The following is an 18,757-nucleotide window of genomic DNA, read 5'->3' as shown; positions in this document are numbered from 1 at the left end:
CCTCTGGTGGTTATTGTCATGGAAGAATTGCCTGCACACTGACAAATGCAATAAGAATCTATTTATTCCAGGTGACATGATGGTGACACTTCATCTGGTATATTGCACATTGAATCAATCAAGAATGTCCTTTTCTCTTTTTGTCAGTATGCATGTCATTTTTCTATCAAATGAATATGCTGATTTGAGCCCAACACTGGGACATTTTCTTTTGAAAGCCTGTATTCAGGAGTGCTAACCCTTTTCCAAGTATTTTTGGCCTGTGGTAGCTGCCTGCTTTATTTAGTTAATAGTCCAGCTGTGCAGATTGAATAGAAAAGTCACCTGAGGGTCAGACCTCATGGACCAACATCAGCGCTCAGACTTAATCATGCTCTTAGGGCTGATTGGGAGCAAATACTTGCAGCCAGGCTCCAGAAATCGTGCAGACCTGTGAATAGTATTGGCCTCACCAGGTCTGTAGAAGAATCACAGCTCCTATATCAGCTTATTATTACCCATGGTTTTAAAAAGACTTGTTTAACAGTCATATATTAGTGTAGTTTAAAGGTGGCCGCATATATTTGACTATATAGAACAATTCATACAATATTTGTAACTGCCTGCTGCAATTGTATTCAATCATTTTCATTTATGTATATGTTTATTTATTTATTTTTTATTATTTATTCTACTGTTTCACAATTAGACAGTTTACACATCCCAAAAAAAATGTGTAAATACTCACACAGATAAACAAAATGCTATACACATACATATACACACATACATATACATATACATATACATATACGTATACATATACATATACATATACATATACATACATATATATATATATATATACATACATACATACATACATACATACATACACACATACATACATACATACATACATACATACACACATATACATACATACATACACATATACATGCATACATACATACATACATACACATACATACATACACATACATACATTCATACATACACATATACATACATACACATACATACATACACATACATACATACATACATCCATTTATAGAATAAAACATCAGCATCAAATCAATGGTTTTTGTACGGGATTTAAATCATACAAGTTTACGTTTGCTCCAGTTTTGAAAGCCTTCATGTCTCTGCACATCTCCTCGTATTTCCCCACATCCTGTCTCCCCCTCTCTGCTACCTCACCCATCTTTCTTCCACCTTTAACCAGGGCTTTATCAAATGCATTGAATTACACAGACTGCGTTTCAAAGATCAGAAAATAGGAACGGAGGGAGACGCTTGTTTTCAGCTCCTTCCTCATATAGCTGCTTGCAACCTGCTCGCCTTCTCTCCTGCAGCGGGTTCATATAAACAGACAAATAAATGGCGGGCAATAGCAGGGCTCAGAGGATTGGGTTTGATTGACAGCCCAGGGGATTTGTGTGAGGGGTGTGTTAGGCGTTTAATTGCACCCCAAAGGCCTCTTGGGAGTCAAATCCTTCATGCAGCAACAGAAAGGAGAGAAGACACCGTTGTCAAGTATATTTATAATTGCCTTTAAAGCATTACATCGAGATGTTATTCCAGAGAAGATGTATTTTCATCTACACAGCATCCTCCATGTGCACCGTTTGGTTTTATTGATCACTGCTTATCCAGTTGCTCTGAATGATAATCTGTATTGTCATGAGGAGGATTAAGACACTCAGAACAATCACTTAAAGCTCTCTCTCCTTTGTTTACTAACCATGCTCATGCCTTTTTTCCCTTTCTCTTCCCCTCCAGAGGGTACATGTACGCAGGCCTGGAGTTCGGAGCGGAGTGCTACTGCGGTCACAAGATCCAGGCTCCCAATGTTTCGGACAGCGAATGCAATATGGAGTGTAAAGGAGAGAAGAGCAACCTGTGCGGAGGAGCCAACCGACTGTCCATCTACAGGCTGGAGCTGAGCCAGGAGTCTGCGCGCCGCTGTGAGTGTGACTCTGCGACAACTTAACACACCTGAGTCTGTCAAATACACAAAAGAGAGCAATGTCAAATGTGAAAATTAATACATTTGTTGACATCATTCTTAAATGTGATCTTGAATAACATTTAAATTGATGCCCATGGGCTTAGAATGAGCATTCCTGAGGTGACCGACAGTATCCAGCGAGGCACAAAGAAGCTATTTTGATTTAGAAATACAAAAGCCCCGCTGTTTGTCAGGGAAATATTTGTTTTATTTTGGGTTAAAGCCAGAGATGGGAGCCTGCTGCTCTGTTGTGTTTACCCCTTTCCCCGGAGCACCGTGCTACCTACGTATCACAGCCAGTCCCGGTCCCATCCCAAACACTTGACTGCTGCTAGAGAACTGAAGGAAGGAGTGATTAAAAAATAAATCTGAGTTGAGGTAGATTGTTTTAAATCAAAAACAAACTAAGTCGTGTCGTGTGATGTAACTTTGGACACCCGTCCTCCATCTCTTTGCTCTTCCTTACCTTCTCTTACCTTCTGCTTCTTAGAAATAATCTGGTAATGCAGCATACTGTACACATTTATGACCAATATTTAAACATCTAAATGCTCTTGCTCGTCCAGTTCAGTGCTGTTTGTTTGTTATTCTTTTCATTTCTGCTTTTTTCCCTCTGGGTTTGCCTTCAGACTGCTGAATAGGCTATTCGTGTTTTTGTTTCACCTCTGATCCTGATTTCTGTCATGTGAACATCAGAGAGGAAATGCTGGCAATGTGTTGAGGTGGCTGTTTTTTGTGGTTTTTCCCACTTACAGTAGGAACCATAATGGTCACTTGGTTTATTGTTTTCAGTCAAATGTAATCCTACAAAGATAATATTATGCATTTGCTTCATTGTCACACAGCCCATGTGCAATTCATCATGGTTATGTTCTTCTACATTTCACTCAGCCATGGGTTTACATCAAAGATCTAATTATGTTGCCCAAGACATGTTTGGAGGCTGCTTGTGCTAACACTCCCACTCGCTCCCTCCGCTCTGCTACTGCCAACCTCCTGTCCCCCCCCACCCGGACCAACCTCAAGTCCTGGGGCGGCAGAGCCTTCTCCGTTGCTGCACCCACCCTCTGGAACTCACTACCCCAATCCATCAGAGATTCTTCCTCCCTCACAGCATTCAAAACATCACTCAAAACCCACCTGTTCAACACTGCATTCAAAGCGTCTTTGAGTTTCTTGAAAAGCGCTATACAAGTCCCATGAGGACTGTCCTTTACTTTATTTATTTTTTAAACCTTCTATGCTCTTAACCTTTTATTTTTATTTTATACTGCCATATTTGATCCAATATGCTCCTTTAGATAACTTTTTGCTTATTGTTCCTTATAGCTTTGTGAAGCACCTTGAGATGACGTTGTTTTTAAAGTGTGCTATATAAATCAAATTTATTATTATTATTATTATTATTATGTATTATTATTATTATTATTATTATTATTATTGTGTGTGTGAGGCTAGTCAACAGAGCACAAAACAGCATCTCAAGATGAAGCTCCGCCATATGGGAAGGCAAAGAAGGGCCGAACAGAAAGAGGTTGCAGTGAAGGCATACTGCAGGGAAACAAAGAGAGCAAGGACATTAAAAATGCAACTTTCAGCCAGGGAAAAAGGTCAAACATAAATAAAATATTAGATAAGAACACATGGCTGGAGCTAATTTGCGAGGGGTGTTACCTTGTGTTAAAGCCTCTCACAGCACAGATGGCTAATACTAGCTCAGCAGTCTTGGGAAGGTGCAGGTTTTTGGTAGCATAAAATTAAGTAGCGAGAATTTCCGCCGACGCAAAGCTCCTTGTGCATATTTTATTTAGCTGCGTTTTAGCAAGCAGGCTGTCTTCGTCATGGTATATGGCACGGCAAAAAGCTTTTAGTGTGTGGTTTTCCTCCTCTGTTATAAATGCACAAGTCTCTTGACAGCAGAGAAAGCTTTATATGTACATCAGCACATAAGCCGTGTCGACAGGCTGAAATAAATGTGAAATGGATGTTTGGATTTACTTCTGCATTGACAGCATTTTTCAACCTGTAATGAAAAAGTTTTTGCAGCTTTCTGTCACAGGCTGCAGATGATAAACGTTTCAATGCTGATTTTTAGCTTGTTTTGTTGAGAATTTGCATTGAAAAATTGCAGAAAAACAACATTTGACTTCCAAACTACTCACTTCCTGCTAAAGAAGGAAGCATCTCTTCTCTGCTGTTGTGATTTATGGTCTATCCATCATAGGAGAGTGAGTATCTGAGATTAAAGGTCATCAACACACTGCAGGGATGTGAGCGCTGCTATTGGCCGATGTGCTGGCAGGTCGGGGTCCCAGCAGAGTGGAGGGAGTCCCAGTGGGATCCCTCCATGTGGGGTCAGTGAATAGAGGCCAAGCTGCAGAAGCTGTGCTCAGCAACCATAAAACTGGAGTACTTAGAGTTTTGCCCTTCCTATTGGTGTATGACATTTGTTTGTTCTGTGTGTTTCAGATGGCAGCTCCATTTTTAAGGGGTGTTTTCACAGGCCGGACAATGTCACGCTGGCACTTCCCATCAGCGCGGTCATCCAAAACATGTCTGTGGACAAATGTGTGGACATGTGCACGGAGAGGGTGAGGGAGTTTACGTGATGTGTGCATCCATGCGTTGTCATTTACACATGAGTGTGTTTTCAGTGTTTTAATGGCAGCTGTATTTCAGGAGAAAACGCTGGCCGTCCTGGGGGGAGCTCTGTGTCACTGCGGCTTTCCGACCTCGCTCTTCTCGCTTCACGAGCCGGAGGACGAGAGTCTGTGTCTCCACCACTGCCTCGGGGAAGAATTTGAGACCTGCGGGAACGAAGAGTACTTTGTGGTGTACCAGACGCAGGTTCAAGGTAACATATGGTGGCTCAAAGGCCTATATAAAGGGCCCATAGGACAAAGAGACATGTCAAGATGCATCATCAATTAATTATTTATCTAATATATCATATTCCAATTACTTGTACAGTATAGACTCTTATTCCACTATTTCTATTCTATTTTATTTGTATTTACTTGCACTATTTTATCTGTTTTATTGTGTTGCACTGTTGGAGGAGCCTGTGACCTAAGATTTTCATCGATATAACTACACTGTAGCTATGTACGAAAGACAATAAAACCCTTACATCTTGAATCAGCCACACCCTGCGTGCAGGAGATACAAACAACAACCCTAAAGTAGTGTTGCACGTGTGAAAGTGCTGAGTTCTTAAAATCCAGCAAAACTCTGGCCCTACCCATGTTTGCCCTTTTCTTTCTTTGACCCCTGTGTGTACTAGAGTCGGTATACATCTATATATCATCTATATTATATTTGTAAGAAATGGACATACACATTTCTTTCTATTGGATATAGATTTGTTGTTTTTACTTTTGTTTCCAACATGTGCACCACAAGGTTTTTATTATAACAATACAAATATAAAATAACACACAACAAACATGCTCCATCTGTATAATACAAGGTAATATTCTGAAAACATTATACAGAAAAGAAAGGACACGCATGCATCTAGTAATCCTCTTTACATTAGATACATTTAGATCCTTAACATAATCAATGAAGGGCCTCTTTTCCAACAAACATATGTATAAAGGCTTTTCACCGTGTAAAGGTTTATCTAGTCCAGCTGTAAAATGTCCTGTCCCTAACGTACCTTAATCACATTGTTGTTCTTTGTATATCTAAGTAATCATATAATCATTGCATAACCATATCTTTGAAAAATGGATAACCATTTTTCTTCCTTTCCTAAATATTGTTATCAGCCCCAGGGGTTTAGTATCAGTCCGTCTCTGGCAGAAGCATTTGGGAAGATAGTGTTTCCTCATCGCAGCAGGCAGCAGGAGCTTAGATCAGCAGAAAAACAGCACCCAGTAAACAAAAAATGAGGTTTTATGCTGTGAACCAAAAAAACAAGAACATGCTGCAGCGGGAAGTGAACTTTATGCAAATAGTCTGGACAAGCTGCACTACCACATCTGCACATGTTGTGAATTGAACTCCAGTATTATTCTAGAGTATAAACATCACACAATAATCAGTGACTGGGTATTGTGGGCGATTTTTTATAAAGAGCAAACAGCCGAGCTATCCCACGCAAAACAAAACACCAGAATGAGGTCACGTGACTCTTTGTATTACCTTGTTGTCATATGATGTTAAATGTCCTCGCCACAAACCTCCAATGTTTCAACATGACTTATTTTGTCTTTACAACATATGTCAATAAACAGGAAGTGACTAACCTTCAGTATCTATATGAAGCTCGATTCTGTTCTCGTCAAATATTTAGCAGAATCATAGTTCACTGTCTTTTACCCCACATCTAGACTCTGTCAAAGATCATATCATGTCTATCACTGAAGCTTCTTTACATACATAAATTAGCATACTCAATGCACCATCATCTGTTTCCCCTGAATGTCCTGTCCCCATCATTTGTGTCTCCTTTCATTTTCTCCTCCATGTTTGCTTGATTGTGTTTTTGATCACGTTTTGTTGCTTTTAACCTCTTATATATATTTATTAAACTGTACAGTGTCCTACGGTGTCTTGAAAGGTGCCCTTAAAGGTCACCTATTATGCAAAATCCACTTTTTCATGTCTTTTCTACATCACCATGTGTCCCCTCTGTGTAAAGAGATTCTGAAAGTTTCAGGGAAAAAGATTCTCTCTCTTTTTGTCCTGATCCATTTATATAAAAACCTGTCTGAAAATGAGCTGATCAGATTTTGGCCACTTTATGATGTCATAACGATGTTTTGGCTTGTGTAACCATTAGCCAATCAGCAACCAAGGTAACCCCCCCCCCCCACCTTATCACCTGAATCTCCTCCTAGAGCACCATTGTGTTCTTTTTAACCAAATATCTCTCAGAGGGGCGTGGGGAGGGGCTCCTTATTTTCATCTAAAGTAACAGACAGAGAATCTGCACTTTTGAAACAGGGCTGAAACAGAGGGGATTATGGGATGCTGCAATGATCTGTTTGGTGTTTCAGACAAACACTTCAGAGACATGTTTTGTATATAACTGAGACCTATAATATATTGATGAAAAACAGTATAATAGGGGACCTTTAAATAAAATGTATTATTATCATTATCAAATCAATAACATAGCTTATCTGTCTTTGTGTTTCGTCAGATAACCGCTGCATGGACAGGCACTTCCTCCCCACTCGGGCTAAGCAGCTCGTGGCCCTCGCTAGTTTCCCCGGAGCCGGCAACACGTGGGCGCGTCACCTCATAGAGCTCGCCACCGGCTTCTACACCGGCAGCTATTACTTTGATGGCTCCCTTTACAACAAAGGTAGACATTTATCCAACACAAACAATTCAATTAAAAATAAACCTTTGTTGGTTAAATATATTTACGGTGGGGTTGCCATTCTTTCCCAGGATTCAAAGGGGAGCGGGACCACTGGCGGAGTGGGAGGACGATCTGCATTAAGACCCATGAGAGCGGCAAGAAGGAGATCGAGACCTTTGACTCCAGCGTCGTCATGATCCGAAACCCCTACAAAGCCCTCATGGCTGAATTCAACAGAAAGTATGGGGGCCACATTGGATTCGCTTCCCAGGCCCATTGGAAAGGGAAAGGTGAGCTGCTCGAGCCACAACATTGTACAGTAGTTGTTCCAATACATCCTGAACACTTATGACACTAAAGAAGTTTCATTTACTACAGTGCAATATTTTGATGTTCAGGCTGGCTTTAATATAGGACACATCTTGTTGAGGTTGATGCTGTTTTTAAGCATTTTCAATCTCGGTCTCTCAGAAAATAAGAAAAGCTTCCTCAGACAGACTAGATCAAATAACATTTATAAATAATGTGCTACCAATGTCTTCACTGGTAGTTTATTAAAAGAAAGAAGTGGGTCAATGGTCCATGCTGACGTAGATTGGTAAGGAAATAGAGGAAATGTTTTAGTGGTCTTGACCCTTTAAACCAACATGAGCCATGAAGTTTTGAAAATGTTCCAAAACCATTTCCAACATTATATCAAACACAATCTGTCGTTTTATAAAAAACAAGAAATGAAACCAACCAACCATAATCTGTCACACTTGTCTGTCAACCAGCTTCTTCCTCAGACTCTCGTGCAACTTTAATTATTAAGTGTGATGAGACGTGGTGTGTAGAAAACACAGAAAACTGCCAGCCTGGTTTTGTCCAAAGGTAACAAAATCATGATTTGAAAAACTCACAAATGAACACACCAACACAGCAAAATGGCAAATTGCTGTTGTTATGCTTGTTTGTTAGATCCTGTACAGATGAATTGCATTAAATATATATGCTAAGTGGTGCTATGCTGTTTCAAGTCTTTGAGAGGCTCTGCTGCCTGCTTCATATTTAATAGACGGATGTGTAAGTGGTATAAAACTTCTTATTTATATAAAATATATATATATTTAAGAAGAAGCTGTGTCCATTATTGAACAGAAGATGTTTTTAAGGCTTGTGCATTTATCATTACTGCATGTAAGGGTGATCTAATACTCCAGAAGTGTTGTTGTGTTTTTTTATAGTTAGCCACTTGATTTAAAATCATGTTGACATTAATATATTGTATTAAGAAGATGCACTGTTACAGAATTCATTCACGTCCAGCATGTAACCCATCATTGTGCAACCACTTAATTACGTGTCAGCACAATCTAGTGAAGTTAAATTCCTCTCAGGTCTACTTGTTTTTTTAATGGTATCATTAAGGAAATGAACCTCTTGGTCGAGTACATTTTATCCATAAAACGTTATGTCCTTTTGCTAGAAGATTTATTTATATTTCATGCATAATGTGTGTTCCTCGCTCCTTCGCCAGCTTTAGTGGTGTCTCAGTAACCATGACAACGAGTTTTGTCTAGTCCGCTCTGACGTTCCTGCGAGGTTTTAATCGATTTGCTCGAGGCAGGAGATTTGCCGACCCAGCAGTTGTCTCTCTTTGTTGAAACATCAGCACATTTGGCCTGCCATTTCCAATGAGTGTTTATTCCTGCTGTTGGTGGGGAAATGATGCGGTGACATCATTATAGAGAAAAGCTTCTTGACAGCTGCCACTTCCAATACAGAGCGAGGATCCCGTCTGAGAGTCTGCGTGACTTTGAGTTTGGGGCGTCACATCTGATGCGCTCACCTCTGCGAGGGGAGGCCGGGGGCTTCGGGTGATGTTACCCACACTGATGCCTCCTTTTCTTGCTCAATAAGTCCCTCTCAGGGGCGAGTGTAACTTGTTTTGGAGGGCATGTCATTTTACAAAGCACACTCTGTTATTTTCCAGTGTTATCTGATGGCTTTACTTAAAGGCTCTTACATAAATCCCTTTATTTGGGTTTTAAAAGTCAAACCCCTGCTAATAAGAACATAAGTATCTTAACTTAATCTGATATTTTCAGTCAAACATTAGCAGAACAGGCTGTTCTTAATGATGTTGGTTCCTTCTTATTTTAAGCCCCTGATGCTTTTGCAAGACTGATAGAGAGGAGAACAAAGTCATTGTGGTCAGAGACGCGGTTCCTCAAAGATTCTGCACAGCTACTTGTGTTTTTAGATGCATTTATAATATTCTGTCCACTCTCGTTGGTTCCTGACACAGCACTGCAAACTCAGCAGGCTTTAAACTTTAACGACAACCTCTCCCACAGTAAGATGTGTGCTAATGCAGCACGGCTCCTGCCAGCAGCCGGCTTTTTTTTATGGCCCAGTAGATTATCAATGAGTAAAAGTTGCAAGCCAAGGGTTTCTGCTTAAGTACCACTGCAGTTTGATTGACAACCAAGAATGTCCACTTCACTGTCCAAAGATTATAGAAATCACTTAATGTTCCCTTCGGCGAATTGGGCCAGACTTCTCAAGAAAAATGACATCAGCTTTACGACTCTCACTTCCCCTTCATCCAGTACCCAAGATCTTTTTTTCAACATGTTATTTTTGCATTTATTTGATTGCTCTGCTTTGAGATTGGAGCCTGTATTTATCAAACTGTTTCTGCTCTGAGCATGCATTTGATTAATTGTGTGTCCACTAAAGAGCTATTCCTTAACATTACTCATTGACTTCAATGTAATTAGGAGGAAGTTGATGAATGTGCTCCATTGTTACCAAAGACAGTTTTACTTGCTCTGTGTTTTTTCCTTCTTCAATACTTCTGTTCGCACTTTTGTAGTACATTGAGTCATTGACAATCACTTTTTCTCTCGTTGATTAATTTCTGTCCTCTCATTTGTCCCGCAGAGTGGCCCGAGTTTGTGAAGAACTATTCCCCTTGGTGGGCGTCCCACACGTTGGACTGGCTGAACTACGGGAAGGTGGTCCACGTGGTCCACTTTGAGAATGTGAAGAGGGACCTGTTCTCCCATCTCAAAGGGATGGTCCAGTTTCTGGGTCTGAAGGTTTCTGAGGAGCGCCTTCTCTGCGTCGAGGGCCAGAAGGACGGGAACTTCAAGCGGTCCGGCCTGCGAAAGCTTGAGTATGACCCGTATACTCCTGAAATGCGAGCGAGCATCAATGAACTGGTCCGGAAAGTCGACGCTGCCTTGAGGAAGAGGAACATGCCCGGAATTCCAGACGAATATATGCCAAGATGATATACGTGAACCCCTCATTGAATTCCCCCCCCTTCCTTTAATCGGACTGTTAATTGGACAATCTACACCACATTTTTAGGATAACATGACTGAAATAGTTTGTTTCAATAATTTTTAAGGTAAACATAGGTCAAAGCTGTAGTCAGAAACAAGTCTCTTTACTCTTACTATTTTAATATTAAGGTTCTTTCATTTTCTGTTGAACCTCAGCAGCTTTATGCATTAATAGAAGAGGCAGTTTTCCCTGGGAAGGTTTGTTTTTCTCTTTGTCTAAATGAAAAGCACTTCCTATCCTGCTCTATGCACATGTGCTGTGTAGGCATGTACAAATGCCTTAACTTAAAGGAGGTACAATAGCTGTGACCACAGAGAGGCTCATCTGACGGCACTGGGTGATTCGTTGCCAGTCAGAAAAACATGTGACCTAAAAATCATTATACAATACTGCAAGGTTTGATGAGCTTATTTTGTGCTAAAGAGAAATATGAGAATTGAAAACTTTAAATGTATGATTCTTGTACACTTTCAAATGTTCAGCCCTTTTGTCAGAGGGAAAAATGCAATATGCAGGTTATAACTACTTGATCATGATACTGTGTTTCCAAGTTTTTATTAAAAAAGAGGAATCTGTATTTTCAATGAAGAGGTTAAGAACTCAGCTCCTCTTATTCAAGAAGATGACGCATCCCTCTTGAAGACACTGACTCAAGGAGAGAAAAGGATTTACCTTGGCAGCATTTATTTATCTGTGGTGTGCCGTGTCCACTCGGTTGTGGAATGTTTCCTTAACACTGGACTTGATGCAGAAATCCAAAAAGCACTTTACTGTGCAACACCCGGCCCAAAGATCACTGAGGAATTAAGCATTACACGTATATTAGATCGGAGGTTTCCTTTAGCAGTAGTGATCTTTATTGATTTATTTTATGACAGTTAATCATACTGAATGTGAAAACTGTTTTAACTTTTTGTTTTATGTCTTTGTTGTATAAAAAGCTATAACATAGTCAAAGCTGATAATACATTTACTCCTCATAATTTAAAAAGAATATCCACAAATGTGTTAAAAATTCAGCTCACATTTTAGAAGCGGCACGTCTGATACTGGTACTCAATGTGCTATGCGGTATGCTTTAAAATAAACAAATATATAAATAATTAGATACACAAATATATAAATAAATAAAACACTGGTGATTGAGAACCAGGAAATATTAACTGACTTCCATTTTCAGAATGATATAGATATATTTTTATAGTGTTTGCTGACACTTTGACAAGATTTGTATTGCAACTAGCAAAACGGGAGAAGTTGTTTCTATTTTTAAAACATGCTTTAAACTTTATTGGCTCTCGCTTTCATTGACAAGCAGGCACACAGTGTCACATTTGAATGTATTTTTTATGGAATGAATGTTATGTGATGAGGCCCAATAAATGAGTAAATAAAATAATGTGCTATAGTCCGCTGTCATTTCTGAACAACTGTTGGGAAAGGTCATTAAAATGTGTATTTGAAGATCAAAGAAATGTTTCTGTTATTGGATCTCACTAGAGTTTCTCCAGGCCCTTCCATAGATAAGCCAAACAATAAGAAAAGTACATTAGTACCAAAAATAAGCAAATAGTATTGCCCTCCACGTCTCCATAGATGTGTCAAGCTGAAAAATACGAATTTGTTGACCCTAACAAATGAGTTATAATTCAAAAAAAGCGAACAACAGGACAAACTGTAACACAACATCTATTGCAAACATGTTGGCATGCAGGTGCACATACAGCAGATGTGATGCAACATCATTTACTTGGAGTTTATCACAATGAACATAAGTCCAATATTTAATCTACTTTTAGATAGATGGATAGATACTAAATAGATAGATACTAGATAGATAGATAGATAGATAGATAGATACTAGATAGATACTAGATAGATAGATAGATACTAGATAGATACTAGATAGATAGATACTAGATAGATAGATAGATACTAGATAGATAGATAGATAGATAGATAGATAGATACTAGATAGATAGATAGATACTAGATAGACAGATAGATGGATAGATACTAGATAGATAGATAGATAGATACTAGATAGATAGATAGATAGATAGATACTAGATAGATAGATAGATACTAGATAGATAGATAGATAGATACTAGATAGACAGATAGATGGATAGATACTAGATATATAGATAGATACTAGATAGATAGATAGATACTAGATAGATAGATAGAAAGTACATTAGTACCAAAAATAAGCAAATAGTATTGCCCTCCACGTCTCCATAGATGTGTCAAGCTGAAAAATACGAATTTGTTGACCCTAACAAATGAGTTGTAATTTAAAAAAAGCGAACAACAGGACAAACTGTAACACAACATCTATTGCAAACATGTTGGCATGCAGGTGCACATACAGCAGATGTGATGCAACATCATCATTTACTTGGAGTTTATCACAATGAACATAAGTCCAATATTTAATCTACTTTTAGATAGATAGATAGATAGATAGATAGATAGATACTAGATAGATAGATACTAGATAGATAGATAGATAGATAGATAGATAGATAGATAGATAGATAGGATAGATAGATAGATAGATAGATAGAACTAGATAGATAGATAGATAGATACTAGATAGATAGATAGATAGATAGATAGATAGATAGATAGATAGATACTAGATAGATAGATACTAGATAGATAGATACTAGATAGATAGATAGATAAATAGATAGATAGATAGATAGATAGATACTAGATAGATAGATACTAGATAGATAGATACTAGATAGATAGATAGATAAATAGATAGATAGATAGATAGATAGATAGATAGATAGATAGATAGATACTAGATAGATAGATAGATAGATACTAGATAGATAGATACTAGATAGATAGATAGATAGATAGATAGATAGATAGATAGATAGATACTAGATAGATAGATACTAGATAGATAGATAGATAGATAGATAGATAGATAGATAGATAGATAGATAGATAGATAATAGATAGATAGATAGATAGATAGATAGATAGATAGATAGATAGATAGATACTAGAGATAGATAAGATAAGATAGATAGATAATAGATAGATAGATAGATAGATAGATACTAGATAGATAGATACTAGATAGATAGATAGATAGATAGATAGATAGATAGATAGATAGATAGATACTAGATAGATAGATAGATAGATAGATAGATAGATAGATAGATACTAGATAGATAGATAGATAGATAGATAGATAGATAGATAGATAGATAGATAGATAGATACTAGATAGATAGATAGATAGATAGATAGATAGATAGATAGATAGATAGATAGATAGATACTAGATAGATAGATACTAGATAGATAGATACTAGATAGATAGATAGATAGATAGATAGATAGATAGATAGATAGATAGATAGATAGATAGATAGATACTAGATAGATAGATAGATAGATAGGTAGGTTCTTTATTGATCCCAATTTCGGATTTGTTTGCGTTGCAGCAGCATAAAAAACACAAGGTAATGTTCATAAGAGAAACTAAGACACAAGAAATAAACAGTCCAATATATTTCAGAAATATAAATAAAATAGCATTTTAGCTCCATGTTGGTCTCCACCATAACACTATAATGGGTGCACTTGTTAATATAGAAGCTCAAAAGGTAAAACTCAGGTTATATTGTGATTCACTGCCTGCCTCATGTCACCTCTGCAGTCTGGGGCTTCCCCAATAGGTTCAAGGTTTTTTTATTTGTCATACGAACATAGCTACAGTGTAGTTATGACGATGAACATCTTAGGTCACAGGCTCTTCCAACAGTGCAACACAATAAAACAGATAAACAGAAAAATAAACAGAAAAATATAGTGCAAGTAAATAGTAAATACAAAATAAAAATAGTTTAAAAGAAAAAGTGAAATAGTGAAAATAGTGCAATAAGAGTCTATATGCAATATATTAGATAGATCATTTCTAAGTAGCAGCCAGATGAATGTTGTGGATGTTGTTTCAAAGTTCAGTTTCAACATTAAAAAAACTCCAGGCTCTCTCGCTGTTGTTATTCCTTTAATTGTGTTACTGAGAATAAAATGAGATTACTTTTTGTGCTTCAGGTGAAAACACATTTTGACTCTGGAGGTGTTGCAATAGTTACATTTTTTGTCTTGAGCCTGATATAATCTTTAAGTCTTATTATTTCCGAAGTGAACTTGATATCGACAATTGAGTAAATCAGAGAGCTGAATTTTGTTTTAGTAGCTTTATTTCAGAAAATATACCATTTACCCTCCTTCTCATTTTGATGTGTTTTCACTAATGAAAATAAATGCCATACTTGCAATTCATGCATGAGCATGGAAGAGAACATTGTTCATAAAAGGAGCCCCTCGAGTGTGAATTATAACACATTAAAACCATTTATTATCAGAAAGAAGAATCCCTCATATTTTACAATCCTTGTATTTTAGAGAAGAAAGAAAAATCTCTTTGCTGCAGGAATGACTGCCGGAGAACTTTCCACAACTACTGCTCCCAAAACATTCTTTCTACTGCAAGAGATTTACGTCTACCTTGCAATTCCCAATGTTTAAATATTGGCTCAAGCTTACATTCTTCAACTACATTATGTGTTTGTGAGCCTGAAGAACAACAGCTTTCTCCATGCTACCAACAGTAAAAAAAGTACAACAAATAAGCTCATTAGCGCCATGAAGCTACACATAATTCATTTCATGTGTCAATCAATTGCATATCTGAGGGAAACCAGATAAATATCTTTAGATGTGAGTAGAAGCCCTCCCGTCCATGGAGCTGGACCTGGACAGGTATCGGCTGGTGGTGCGGCCCTCCTCTCCCATCGCGTTCTCCATCTTTGAGAGCACGGAGCTCTTAAACTTCCTCTTGAAGTCGTTGCCCATAAACACATACAACACCGGGTTGAGGAAGCTGTTTGCTGCCGCCATGCATGTGCCTACTTTGAGTCCGGAAACCAAAATGCTCTGTTCCAAGTGTTCATGGTTAATATCAAGTAGGATGAACACGTGGTACGGCAGCCAGCAGACGAAGAAAGCAGCGACGAGCGCAGACATGACCTTTAAGGGTTTGTTGGATTTAGTCATCCTGTTGTTTCGAAGTTTGAGGATAATGATAGAGTAGCAGATGATGATGACAATAAACGGGACAACAAACCCTGCAAAGAAGCGGCTCACTGCAACTATCGTGTGACTGTGTTTGTATGAGGAGTAATTATTGTAGCATTGGGTCCTTCCCAAGTGACTGTTAACATCCCGAAAGATGACAGAGGGAATGCTCAGTGCGACAGCCAGAAGCCAGGAGATGCAAACAACACCGGTCGCTTTATTAGCAGTGCGATGGTTCTGGGCCCAGACTGGAAACACGACTGAGACGCAGCGGTCCACGCTGATGACCACCAGGAGGAAGATGCTGCTGAACATGTTGAGGGACATAACCGAGGAGGTGAATTTGCACATGAAGCGGCCGAGGACCCAATTCTCCATTGCCATGTACGTGATGCTGAACGGGAGGGAGGCGCAGAAGACAAAGTCGGAGATGGCGAGGCTCAGGTACCAGGTGGTGTTGACCGTCTTCGTCATCTTGAAGCCAGAAATCCAGATCACCAGAGCGTTTCCGAAGAAGCCCAGCAGAAAGATCACCACGGTGACCACGAGTAAAAACACACACAAAACTTCCTTTACACACGTTGATTCGTGCTGAAAAACCGGGTCCTCTTGTTGAGTGACATTGCTGTAGTTATAATCACTGTAGTTATATTCAGTGTAGTTATAATATTGACCATAATAATCATCTGAAAAATCCATTTTGCCGTCTGGGGAGATTTCTGTAAAAAAAATAGGAAAACATTTGAAATAAATCTAAAAAATATAATCTTATCAACATTTTCCAACAAAGTGTTCAAATATAAAATACTATATTATCTCCTTTATGAAAACAACAGTGCGTACCTGCAGCAGCACAGACCTTCTGATGTGTCCAGTTGGGTGTCAACAGAGATGTGCTGTTTCCTTAAAACTTGTAACATATAACCCTATCTGCCTCGCAATCAGCTGACCGGGTGTTTCTCAACACTTCCATCCCCTGAATACATTCAGTACTGCATTTTGAGGTTTTAAAGAAATCTCACAAATTATATAACATTTAGAATGTGGCAGAAATACCTTTAAAAAAAACTAAAGCTCTTAATATGAAATAAATTATATTTAACTCCTGAGTAACAGAATACAAATTGTGGTATCAAAGAAATGAAGTAATTTCCCAAGCTGTTTTTGGTTAAAATAGTCCTGTGAGTGCTAAAGAACATTATTTTATTGAGCACACACTTATACTCTCATTTTGTCTGAGTCTTGTGATATGGCATATCTCCTCTCTGCCAGATGCATGTTATTGGCCATATGTAACTGTTCAAAAAGCAATGCAGCTTTTGGAGCTACAACGAGCCGTTAAAGGCAGAGAGTGACATTCAGTGAATACAAGTAGTTTACAGAGATGCTGTATGAGAAACCAATGTGAGTTTGGAAAAATGCACAGTATAAATCTATTTTAGTATACCTCAACAATGGAATTATGATCAGTGGAAATGGCCATGACACCTCTCCTTTAAAATAAACAAATATATAAATAATTAGATACACACATATATAAATAAATAAAACACTGGTGATTGAGAACCAGGAAATATTAACTGACTTCCATTTTCAGAATGATATAGATATATTTTTATAGTGTTTGCTGACACTTTGACAAGATTTGTATTGAACTAGCAAAACGGGAGAAGTTGTTTCTATTCTTAAAACATGCTTTAAACTTTATTGGCTCTCGCTTTCATTGACAAGCAGGCACACAGTGTCACATTTGAATGTATTTTTTATGGAATGAATGTTATGTGATGAGGCCCAATAAATGAGTAAATAAAATAATGTGCTATAGTCCGCTGTCATTTCTGAACAACTGTTGGGAAAGGTCATTAAAATGTGTATTTGAAGATCAAAGAAATGTTTCTGTTATTGGATCTCACTAGAGTTTCTCCAGGCCCTTCCATAGATAAGCCAAACAATAAGAAAAGTACATTAGTACCAAAAATAAGCAAATAGTATTGCCCTCCACGTCCCCATAGATGTGTCAAGCTGAAAAATACAAATTTGTTGACCCTAACAAATTAGTTATAATTCAAAAAAGCGAACAGGACAAACTGTAACACAACATCTATTGCAAACATGTTGGCATGCAGGTGCACATACAGCAGATGTGATGCAACATCATCATTTACTTGGAGTTTATCACAATGAACATAAGTCCAATATTTAATCTACTTTTAGATAGATAGATAGATACTAAATAGATAGATACTAGATAGATAGATAGATAGATAGATAGATAGATAGATAGATACTAGATAGATAGATAGATAGATAGATAGATAGATAGATAGATAGATAGATACTAGATAGATAGATAGATACTAGATAGATAGATAGATAGATAGATAGATAGATAGATAGATAGATAGATAGATAGATACTAGATAGATAGATAGATACTAGATAGACAGATAGATGGATAGATACTAGATAGATAGATATATAGATACTAGATAGATAGATAGATAGATACTAGATAGATAGATAGATACTAGATAGATAGATAGATAGATACTAGATAGACAGATAGATGGATAGATACTAGATATATAGATAGATAGATAGATAGATAGATACTAGATATATAGATAGATACTAGATAGATAGATAGATACTAGATATATAGATAGATAGATACTAGATAGATAGATAGAAAGTACATTAGTACCAAAAATAAGCAAATAGTATTGCCCTCCACGTCTCCATAGATGTGTCAAGCTGAAAAATACGAATTTGTTGACCCTAACAAATGAGTTGTAATTAAAAAAAAGCGAACAACAGGACAAACTGTAACACAACATCTATTGCAAACATGTTGGCATGCAGGTGCACATACAGCAGATGTGATGCAACATCATCATTTACTTGGAGTTTATCACAATGAACATAAGTCCAATATTTAATCTACTTTTAGATAGATAGATAGATAGATAGATAGA

The 18,757-nt window shown here is 37.7% G+C and overlaps 2 protein-coding genes across 6 annotated transcripts in view; one reads left to right on the top strand and one right to left on the bottom strand.

The window, feature by feature from the left end:
• The window catches only part of wscd2 (WSC domain containing 2), a 46,755-nt gene extending 34,680 nt beyond the window's left edge, over window positions 1-12,075 (top strand). For 4 of the 5 annotated variants that reach the window (XM_034148647.1, XM_034148648.1, XM_034148645.1 and 1 more), the window contains 6 exons: window positions 1,786-1,970; window positions 4,484-4,605; window positions 4,694-4,868; window positions 7,167-7,331; window positions 7,421-7,621; window positions 10,260-12,075. In XM_034148647.1, coding sequence (XP_034004538.1) covers window positions 1,786-1,970; window positions 4,484-4,605; window positions 4,694-4,868; window positions 7,167-7,331; window positions 7,421-7,621; window positions 10,260-10,612 — 1,201 coding nt within the window. In that variant the 3' untranslated portion in view covers window positions 10,613-12,075. Of the gene's footprint in view, window positions 1-1,785; window positions 1,971-4,483; window positions 4,606-4,693; window positions 4,869-7,166; window positions 7,332-7,420; window positions 7,622-8,107; window positions 8,205-10,259 lie in introns of all 5 variants that reach the window. The other variant, XM_034148650.1, reaches the window with a different exon arrangement.
• A 2,963-nt stretch (window positions 12,076-15,038) lies between these two features.
• Window positions 15,039-16,686, bottom strand: LOC117496839 (chemokine-like receptor 1). Its single transcript, XM_034148631.1, has 2 exons — window positions 16,626-16,686; window positions 15,039-16,501 (listed from the first exon to the last, which is right to left on the bottom strand). Exon 2 carries the CDS (start codon window positions 16,479-16,481, stop codon window positions 15,420-15,422), a length of 1,062 nt encoding a protein of 353 aa, XP_034004522.1. The 5' UTR covers window positions 16,482-16,501; window positions 16,626-16,686; the 3' UTR covers window positions 15,039-15,419.
• Between the last annotated feature and the right edge of the window lie 2,071 nt (window positions 16,687-18,757).

Source organism: Trematomus bernacchii, unplaced genomic scaffold (genome assembly GCF_902827165.1).
Source record: "Trematomus bernacchii unplaced genomic scaffold, fTreBer1.1, whole genome shotgun sequence".
Taxonomy (NCBI): Eukaryota; Metazoa; Chordata; class Actinopteri; order Perciformes; family Nototheniidae; genus Trematomus; species Trematomus bernacchii.
This window is presented reverse-complemented; position numbering and strand designations above follow the sequence as displayed.